The 10,703-nt window shown below is 50.5% G+C and overlaps 1 protein-coding gene across 1 annotated transcript; it reads right to left on the bottom strand.

Moving 5' to 3' along the window:
* Positions 1 to 6,000: 6,000 nt before the first annotated feature.
* On the bottom strand, positions 6,001 to 10,315 carry LOC129011744 (uncharacterized). Its single transcript, XM_054446927.2, has 3 exons — positions 10,038 to 10,315; positions 9,390 to 9,549; positions 6,001 to 8,623 (listed from the first exon to the last, which is right to left on the bottom strand). The coding sequence occupies exons 1-3, from the start codon at positions 10,294 to 10,296 to the stop codon at positions 8,617 to 8,619; spliced, it is 426 nt and encodes a 141-aa protein (XP_054302902.2). The 5' UTR covers positions 10,297 to 10,315; the 3' UTR covers positions 6,001 to 8,616.
* Positions 10,316 to 10,703: the final 388 nt, after the last annotated feature.

Raw genomic sequence — 10,703 nt, 5'->3', positions numbered from 1 at the left:
TGCTTGGCCACAGCGCCCCTCTTCCTTGTCCCTTTCCCCTTCCTGGAGCATCCTGGGGTAGACTAACTGTCAAAACAGCCCACGCGATCCGCTGTCTGGCCCTGCCCTGCATCCAGCCTGCAGTGATGTCACTTTGTGGCTCTTCTCATCTGGAAGTGGAGGGTATTTCTCTCCACTTCTGAGTCTGGCCAGCCTGGTAACTCACTGTGGCCAATGGAATGTGGAGGAAGCAGCAGGTGCCCAAACCAAACCTATCCTCAGAAGCTGTCTGCTGGGAAACAAGCCCAGGCAAATCTGTGAGATGAAGAGAGACCACATGGAGCCGGCACCAGTCCATCCGGTTGTCTCAGACACGTAGGAAGCCCAGCAGGATGAGCCATTGCCAGCCCCCCCATCCCGACTCACAGACTTGTGAGCAAAGGTCAAGGTGTGCTGGTGTCTGCCATGAGGTTGTGTGGTTGTTCAGTCCCATGTCCAGGTGATGGGCACCTCCTGTCCCTCCCCTCTTCCTCATTCTCCCAGCCCATCTCCCTTGCACAGTCTCACATACCTTTCTGTCCACACTGATCCTGAGGCAGCTGTGTGAGCATAAACTAAGGCAAGAGACCAGCCCAGAAAGGCTGACAGATTTCAAATCCCAGACCCCAGGTGACCTTGTGGTAAGGGACATTCCTGACCCTGGGTGGCAGGTGATACTACAAGTCAAGTCTGTAATTCTAATCTCAGTTTAGGTCCCACTGATGTTTTGTTATTCCTATCTCTTTAAATGACACCTCAGGTGACTCAACACATGGACTTTTTCACTCCCTCCCCTTCGGCCCACTCACCTGCTACTAGGCCTGCTCCACACAAGTGATCTCATATCCAGGAGGTGGGGTGCCCCAAGCAGGAGTCCCCTTCCTCTCCCTCCTCTCTTCTTTAAGCTGTCCCTGCTGCTCCTCACACACCCCAGCTTCCTGCATTTTGCTTCATGCTCAGAGCTAGTCAGCTGTTCAGCAAGCACTCGATCAGAGGCTGTTCTATGACAAGGGCATCGTTCCTGCCTTGAGTCACTCTCAAGCTAATCAGCCTGGGTGGCTGGTGGAAAACATGCCTGTGAGAAAGCAAATGAGTGGATGGCATCATTGGGACCTCATATAAAGAACAAAGACTCATGGAGACACCAGAAAATGGAACCGCCCCAGGGAAGCTCTAGAGAGAGAAAATGTCAGCTACACCTTGGAAGGAAAAAGACCTTTGTCCAGATACAGAAAGGAAAAAATAGAACATCCATCTACTTCTTGCCTCGTCACTTATGCCCTGCTCCTTTGCAAGATGGACTCTGCCACCGTTAGCCGTTGACAGGGCTGTGTTGACAACCTTCTCCATGCCACCGTTACAAGAGCTCCCAACCCCCTGCAGCAGCAGCTCACTCTGTTGACTCCTTCCTGCCTAATAAAGGTCATAGGCACCATTCCTTAGTGCTAGTTGTCACAAGACCTTGCACCAAACACCTTACGTCTTATTTCACCCTTGTAACAACTCCCATTTACAATGCAGGGAAGCGCTGACAGGGCGCTCAGATAGATGTCCCAGGTTACAAGACCACACTAGCAGAATCATGGCTTCACCCTGAGTCCGGCCAATTCCACACCTGGGCGCAGCCACCCTGCCCCTCGCCTTCCCTGCAGGGTGAGTGGCTGAACATTTTCTTCGGCTAGTGCACTGGCCACCCTTTCTTTTTCCCTCTGCTCTCTAAATGTCCTTGACCCCCAACTTCCCAACAATGACTTCCCATCCCTCACTTCCTTCCTGTGTGATTTCCTTCTCTGGAGATCCCTTACTGCCTTCCTCTCTTTGCAGCCGCCTCTCAAATCCCAGAAGCCAGGATGTTACATGTGCAATTTGCCTGCAAGGTGCCTTAATTTGGTTTTCCTAATGGCATCTTAAATTCAACATGTCCAGAATGGATCAGTGTCTTCCTTGAAAACCAATTCCACCTCTTGACCATTTTCTCTGAGTCACTGGGGCTAAAATTTAGAGAGGGCCACTTATTTCTGACAGCTCTCTCCCCACATCCTCCCCACATCCAATCAACTCCTGTCTGCAATGTCACTTGTAACTGCCCCTCCCTTGCCATTCCGACTGATATCACTTTACTTATTACTTGTTACTTCTTGCTGGGCCACAGAAATGGCTGCACTCGCCTTCCTGTCTCTGGTTTATGTGCCATTCAGAGAACCTCTGAGGCATCACCTGACGAATCATTGCGATGCTCAGCTTGCAGGATCCCCACTTCTCTACTCAGGGACCCCCAGTACTTCCCCATTCTTACTGAATAAAGTCCAAATTCTACACTTCAGTGTTCTAGCCCCTTATCACGTGGGCTGTGAAACCTTCGGCTGCATCTTGGAGAGCTCATGGGCAGGTCCCCTCTGCTGTCACACCCAGAGTTAGGCAGGGCTCAGATTCACTCCCCGCACATTTACGCCTCCCTGTCTCCTTGCAAACTGCTTTCTCTTTGTTCTTAACTCTGCCTGGGAAAATCTTCCCCATCCTTGAAGGCCTTTCTCCGCTGTTACCCCTCCCTGAAGACCTCCCTGACCCCCCAACAAGTGTTTGACTCAAAACACTTTGGCTTTTGCTTATATTTACCTCTGACTTGGGGCACGTGTTTCATTCTCTATTTGAGTGTATGCTCTTTGAGGGTAGGAATGAGTGACTGTCCGGCCTACCCTGAACCTTGACTCTCATGAATCAAGTTTTATAAATTGACTCAAAATAATAAGTTAGAGTTACAAGACTAAGGTGGTAACGGTGGTTTTATAATTCAGAAATAATCCTTTTAAAAATGTAAAAAATATTCCAAAAAGGTCAGCTGTAGAGGTTTGCTCGTGGTTGCCAAGGAGCAAAGACTTTCAGAGAGCTTAACTCTGGTGGGTTTGAGCCTCTTTCTGATTAAAGCATCAGTGCCAATAGCATTGGATCCCTCCAAGAATGTGATGTTTGGGACTTTACCATCATTTGTTTGTGGAATTGTGTGTAGGTCTGAAAAGTCAGGCCTGTGGGGAACTTTGAATTTTGATAAATGACTTTCGTGGTCAGTTCGGGTCACCCAGCTACACTCTGTTGTGTATATCTTGGCACATCTGCTCTTGAAAGATATGATTATATGTAACTCCAACAAATATATCAGAAGTGTGTTTTAATTTTTGCCTTTTAGATTTAATGAAACAGTTCTTAAGAGAACCCTACATGTTTCTTTAGAAGACCTAACCAATTGATACTGCATTATGACAAACCCTCTACCAGAATTCCCTCATTCATTCAAAATTATGTTTAAACCCATAATGTCCACATTCTTTTTTTTTTTTAACATGAGGAGACATCGTAAGAAATGAAACAACAGTTTGAGTCACGGCAACAGAGTCCAAGTTTCCTTCCAAGAGGCCAAGCTGTTTTAGCAGAAAAGGACATTGGCCCCAAAACCCACACTAGGTCCACCGGCAGCAAACACAGAATGGTGCCCTCACTCTAGGAAGCTGGCTGTTCCATATTGTTATACTAGATTTAAGGTTCAAAATTTCATGTTGGTGTTCATAAATGCAAACACACAAGCCAGCAAACAAAAAGGAGAGTTATTTAGTTTATATTTTCTTCTCCCATCCTTTCTCTCTCTCTCTATGCAAATGTTTCATTCAATCACATAGGTTTGACCAAATAGCTGCGTCTTACACCATTCTCCTCTATGTAAAGATGTAAAGCAACTCTGTACTTTTTTTTTTTTTCTTTTTAAGACAAAGTCTCACTCTGTGGCTCAGGTTGGAGTGCAGTGGCATCATCTCGGCTCACTGAAACCTCTGCCTCTTGGGTTCAAGAGATTCTCCTGCCTCAGCCTCCCGAGTAGCTGGGATTACAGGTGTGTGCCACCACACCTGGCTAGTTTTTGTATTTTTATTAGGAGGTTCACCATGTTGGCCAGGCTGGTCTCGAACTCCTGACCTCAGGTGACCTGCCCGCCTCAGCCTCCCAAAGTGCTGGGATTACAGGCCTGAGCCACCCCAACCGGCCATGCACTTGGTTTTGAGAGCAGCACAGTGGCGGTCTGTTCTCCCTGCCCGCCTGCTCCAGGGAGAGGGGTTGCTTGCTCCCTTACTGCCCTCACCTCCCATGGGACCCTGCAGGTGCTGAGGCCTCAGGCGCAGCTGCTGCCAGTCGTCACAGCCATCTCATCCATTCCAGAGTTGTAAATAGGTTGATGACTCCGTTTTTTGTCCCCAGAGCTGTATATCCAGTGGCCTCCTGGAGTCACCCACCGGGATGGCTGATGAGCTCCAAAAGTGTCAACATTGTCCCAAACTGAGCACCCCGTCCCACAGCAGAGCCCCGCCCCAGCACCTCCTGTTCTGGCTCTATGGCAATTCCCTCTTCCCAGTGGCCGCGGCAAGAGTGGGGTTCCCTGCGCCCTGGCCCAGCCCCTGCCGCCCCTGCCTGGCCTGGATGTTGGCAATGGTGGTTTCCCAGTGCCCTGCCCCCACCCTTTCCCTTACCCCTTTCCGCCAGTTCCTTACTAAGAAGCCACCGCAATGTTGGTGAGAAAGTGGGTCAGATGTGCCAAAGCCTTAGGCCCCGTCAAAGTCTAACCACGTCCCGAAAACCTTCTGGTTTGGTTCCCAGCTCCTGCTCTGATCTCGCCTCTATTTGAAAACCACCATCCCCACATCCGCCACCTCTCAGTCACTCCATCCTCTGGCTCACCCCCGAGGCCACTGCCAGTTGGGGGGACCCGTCCATAGCACGGATGGCGCTGCTCCCGGCACCTGCGCCGCCCGAGGGTCTCCTGGCCATGGCCTGGGGGTGCCAGGCAGCCATGGCCACTGCATCCTCCCTCAGTGCTCCCCACGGCTCTCAAAGCGCTCCCCAAGTGCTGACCACGCGCGCCGCCACGGCTCCCTGACAGCTCCGCCACGCCCTCCCCACGGCTCTCCACGCTCTCCCCAAGTCCCCAACCGCTCCCCCAAGCGCTGCCCACGCTCCCCCACGACTCCCCCACTCCCTCTCCACGTGCTCCCCACGTGCTCAGAGGAGCCTGGGCAGCTGGATCCGGGTTGCCCCGGGGACTCATTCAGGGGTGAGCACACCTTGTACTTGTCCCTCGTTGTTTCCCCTCCCTCTTTCCCCTCCTGGAAATGCCTCCTGTGGAAACCACTCAAACCCTTGTCTCAGGGCCATGGCAGGGGTCTCCTTTCTTACAGGGCTAGCTGCTTCCTCAGTCAAGACTTCTTTGGCTATTTATTTATCTAAAATGAAAACTCAGTATTTCATAGCCTCCTTTTCCATGTTGTTCTCACTCTTTAAAGTACTACCTATTTCACTTACTTGTAGTGTTCACTGTATCCCTCTCCTACCAGAATGTGACATGGACGGTAATGTCAGCCTTCTTCACTCCTGGTTAAGCAGACTTGAGAAAAGGGCCTGGCATACAGTAGGCATTCAGTAAATGCTTTGTGAATCTGCTGAGAGGTGACACCATGCTGGCAGCTCTCACAGGCCTCGCTCGCTCTCGGTGCCTCCTCGGCCTCGGCGCCCATTCTGGCCGCGCTTGAGGAGCGCTTCAGCCCGCCGCTGCACTATGAGAGCACCTTCCTGGGAAGACTGGGGCCGGAGCCGGCTCCCTCAGCCTGCGGGGAGGTGTGGAGGGAGAGGCACCGGCGGGAACCAGAGCTGCGAGGGGCGCTTGCGGGCCAGCTAGAGTTCCGGTTGGGCGTGGGCTTGGCGGGCCCCGACTCGGAGCGGCGGGGCAGTTAGGGGCTTAGCACCCGAGCCAGCAGCTGCGGAGGGTGCGCCAGGTCCCCCAGCAGTGCCGGCCCACCGGCGCTGCGCTCGATTTCTTGCGGGGCCTTAGCTGCCTCCCCGCGGGGCAGGACTCGGGACCTGCAGCCCGCCATGCCTGAGCCTCCCCCCGTCCACCCCCTCCTCGCCGTGGGCTCCTGGCGGCCCGAGTCTCCCCTACGAGTGCCGCCCCGTGCTCCACAGCGCCCAGTCCCATCAACCGCCCAAGGGCTGAGGAGTGCTGGCGAAAGGCGCCGGACTGCCAGGTAGCTCCACCTGCAGCCCCAGGGGGCATCCACTGGGTGAAGCCAGCTGGGTTCCTGAGTCTGGTGGGGACTTGGAGAACCTTTATGTCTAGCTAAGGGATTGTAAATACACCAATCAGCACTCTGTGTCTAGCTCAAGGTTTGTAAATGCACCAATCAGTGCTCTGTGTCTAGCTAATCTAGTGGGGACTTGGAGAACTTTTGTGTCTAGCTCAGGATTGTAAACGCACCAATCAGCACCCTGTCAAAACGGACCAATCAGCTCTCTGTAAAACAGACCAATCAGCGCTCTGTAAAGTGGACCAATCAGCAGGATGTGGGTGGGTCCAGATAAGGGAAGAAAAGCAGGCTCCCCCAGCCAGGGGTGGCAATCTGCTAGGGTCGTTTTCTGTAGTGTGGTGGTTTTGTTCTTTTGCTCTTTGCAATCTTGCCAGTGCTTACTGTTTGAGTCCGCACTGCCTTTATGAGCTGTAACAGTCACCACGAAGGCCTGCAGCTTCACTCCTGAAGCCAGCGAGACTACAAGCTTACCGGGAGGAGTGAAGAACTGCAGACGCGCCGCCTTAAGAGTTGTAACGCCCACCGCTAAGGTCTGCAGCTTCACTCCTGAGCCAGAGAGACCAGGAACCCACCAGAAGGAACAACCTCCGGACACGCCGCTTTTAAGAACTGTAACACTCACCGCGAGGGTTTGCGGCTTCATTCTTGAAGTCAGTGAGACCAAGAACCCACCAATTCCAGACACACTGTCATCAAAAAGTGGGATATCTCTTTGTAAACATAGATAACACTGCAGAATCTTGGAGTTGGAAGAGACCTCAGATAGGGTTTAGTCGTGTTTTCTCCTCAGAGCAGAAATCCTGGGATGCCATTCTGGACTGATTGTCAGTCTTTTTTTCTGTCCTTGAGCTATTCTAATGATAGACATTTGTGGCTCTACACAGCCAGGCTCTCTGTTAGAGAACTTGGTTAGCTCAGCTCAACAAACGCTGCTCTGAGAACACTGACTCCCATGTGGGGAGACTGCACCTGGAGCCCCGGGAGAGAGCCGGCTCAGGCCTCTTCCTGCTATCCAGGGGACTGCAGTGGCGTTGGAGGGCCTTGCTGGGGCTGGGGAGAAGGGATTCCAGCCCTACTGAGAAGTCGTCTGGAAACACCTCGCGGTGGATTTCAGAAGTTCTCGGGCAGCCTGATTACCACTGGCAGTGAGCCGGGGACGAAGCCGAAGCTATGGGTGACAGACGGATAGAACTGGGGCCTTTGGTGAACCAGAGAACACTTAGCTCCTCTAGCCCTGAAGCAGGCCCCACCACAGGGCTTATGGTCCTAAGAGCCACTGGGTTTCCTTATTCATTAAACTAGTTTAATTTGGGTTTTCTGCGTTCTAAAGGACACAAAGTCGGTGTGCGGAGGGACCCTGTAGACACGTGTGCAAAGAATAAGCCGACGATCATGGAATTTCTGATGACACTACTGACGTGGGGTGGAGGCCCCCTTCCCAGGGCGCTCGTACACTCATGACAATGAATCCTGGCTCTTACTCACCCCTTTGGATTTCACAAGCAAGTGGTAAGTAGAAAAATAGTTTCATTTTATTTTCAATACATCAACTGAGTACTAATACTTGTATCCACTTCCACGTGTCAGAACTCTGTTGCATAAATTTGAGAATAATCTGCTCTTTGCTATTTTGACTTTATTTACTTTCACTGCAGATTACCAATTGTCCCTACAATTTGCGTTTTATAGTTTACATCATTGTACACTTGATTTTATAGGGAACAAAAGGTTCTCAATAATTACAAAGAAATGTGCTGATTTAACATACTCCAAGAATCTCATGGACACAGTCCAAATAATAATTCAAAATTGAAAGTGGTATATTGGGCTAAAGTGTCCAGCAACTAAGGAACTAACAATGACTTATTGTCTTGCGTCACAGAGACATAAAATTGACTAGAAGATTAATCCTGGTATATCTTTTATATCTTCAACATCACTATGAATCTTCCACTTTTTAAGTGACATGGAAACATTCAAATTGGGACATGGAGTCTGAGAGTGACATGGGCTGCTGGAGTCCACACCCTGTTGACCAAATCCACACCTTCGGTGGCCAGCTCCGTTTTGGTTTTCCAACTTTAAGGTCCCTTGTATCCCCAAAATATATGAATGAAAACAAATCGATTTATTTATTTTCGTTTTATTTATTTATTTGAGACAGAGTCTTGCTCTGTCGCCCAGGCTGGAGTGCGTTGTGATCTCGCCTCATTGCAACTTCCATCTTTTGGGTTTAAGCGATTCTCCTGCTTCAGCCTCCTGAGTAGCTGAGATTACAGGCACGCACCACCTTGCCCGGCTAATTTTTGTGGTTTAGTAGAGAGAGGGTTTTGCCATGTTGGCCAGGCTTGTCTGGAACTCCTGACCTCAAGTAATCCTTCTGTCTCAGCCTCCCAAAGTGCTAGGATTACAGGCGTGAGCCACAGCACCCGGCCCAAGTCAACGTATTTATAATATGTGAATTGTTTGCACATCTTTTTCAAGCACTGGAAAAGAAAAAAAAAGAAAAGAAATAGGTCCATGAATGAGGTAAGCAGAGTTGGACCCAAATACTTGGATGCCTTCTCAACAATTTCTTCTGAATGGCTCCCCGAAATTAGCTCTGCACGACCTATCTTTCTTGGGGGTGGGGAAGCGATTACTTTTTAAAAGCCATATTAAAGTGTGTGTTTTATATCACGGTGGCAGTTAGGGGAGGGGAGGCGTCTACAGCTGACCTGGGGAGGTTTTAATCATTGAACTATGCACAAGTGGGGCTGGGGCGGGAAGCGGCAGGAAAATGAGGCACCTTCTGCAGAACCTAGCCAGCCTGCAGGCGTTCCTGATCTGAGGAAAACACTTTAATTAATATGTAAAACAGCAGTGGGGAGAAAAGCAAGGTTAATTTCCAAACCACATCACTACCAGCGGCATTTGGGTTATGAAACCTTGGGAAACTTCTAGGAGATCCTGTTTGAAGGCACAGAGGTGCTTTTGTGTGTGAGCAGCTTCTGAGATGCTCAAAAGCTCTTTTATCTGCCCCCTGCAGTGGTATTGCTCTTTCTGTGCTTAAAAACACTGCCTTTGACTGGCAGGCTGTTGTTTTTAATTTGCAGCGCACCCTCCATTTTTGTTTGGAACTTGCCTGAAAGCAGCGTTTAGGAGAGAAAGAGCTGTTTGATTTCCTTTGTTGCGGCTTTCTTAGCTGCTGGCTGCCTTTGGAATGTGTGACACAGGCCGTCTCTCCTGGTTAGGAAAATGTTCTGTACTTGCCTGGGGTGAGACTGTAGCTCATTTCCTGGGTTGAGATCTAAAATCCTGAGCAGAGTTAAGTGTATCAAATACTCGCTGTGCCAAGGATCAGTGTCTGGTGGAGACAGCGGATTCTCCAAGGTCAGGGAAGTGAAGAAACAGCTGACAAGTCTTTCCCTAGCTTGAGCAGAAACAGCTCCATTCAGTGCGTGAACAGTTAACTCAATTAGAGAATGTGCAGCTTTCTAAAGACGAGTCCACTGTGAGTGCGTGTGCCTGTGTTTCCTGCCTCCCTCTCCTCACAGACACCTCAAAAGCAACATATCTGAAAAGTCCTCTTAGCTACCCTGTCTAGGAGAAGTCAGAGGCTTGAGGACGATACTGTGTTCCTCCCACTGCTTGGTATCCCACCAACACCCACTCCTGGCCATTAGACACTCAAGCATCTTTCAAGTAGGGAGATAACTTTTTGGGGGGTCACAGACTCCTTTGAGAATTAAAATTTACCCCAGGAGGAAAATAAATATCTGCACATACCAAGATCAGCACACACTTTCAGGGGTTTTCCCATACCTACTCTAAGCCCAATTACGATTTCTATACTAAAATCAATCCCGCTGTCCCATTTCCTCTGCCACTGCCCTATGTGCAGCCCCACGCGTTACTTACATCTAGCCTGGAGGGTTAACTTTGACTTCCCAGCTTCTGGCACAATTTCCTTCTCCATCCACCATGCAGGCCGTAGTGGTCTCCACATTCCCAAGGGCTCACCCATGGCCTTTAGAAGAAAGTCCAAACAACTAGCTTGGCACTCAAAGTCTGAGGAATTCTTCATCCCGTGCTCCAGGCACATGAAATGCCTGTGTTTTCCTGAGCAAACGTTTCTCCTGTGGCCTTCCAGTTTCTCCCAGTACATCCTGTGGCCCATCGTGGAGGATTTGCATTGCAGTGTGTGCCTCTCAGGTCCATGTTGGAGTGCCCTGCGTCCACCTCCCTCTGCGCGGTCCACTCAGCTCGGTGGCATCACTAGTGACTGGGCTTCTGCCTCCTTCCCTTCACTGGGAGACTCCTCAGAGTCTGGGTCTTCATCTCTAAACCCCTCGGGGCAGCGGCAGCCCATGATTTTGACACAGGAGGAGATTAGGACTGCAGCTTGTAGGGAGGTGGTGATCCACGGAGGGGCTTCTTCTGAAGCTGACTTTTGTAGCAAGCACAGTGTTCCAACTTAGATTGAATACACATGTGGGGTGGCTTGATATGACGATGGAGAAGATCCCACATTGCACAAGGTGGGAGCTGAAGCCCCAGTCCTCGCCCTGCAGCTTGTAGTACACA

Source organism: Pongo pygmaeus, chromosome 14 (assembly GCF_028885625.2).
Source record: "Pongo pygmaeus isolate AG05252 chromosome 14, NHGRI_mPonPyg2-v2.0_pri, whole genome shotgun sequence".
NCBI lineage: Eukaryota > Metazoa > Chordata > Mammalia > Primates > Hominidae > Pongo > Pongo pygmaeus.
This window is presented reverse-complemented; position numbering and strand designations above follow the sequence as displayed.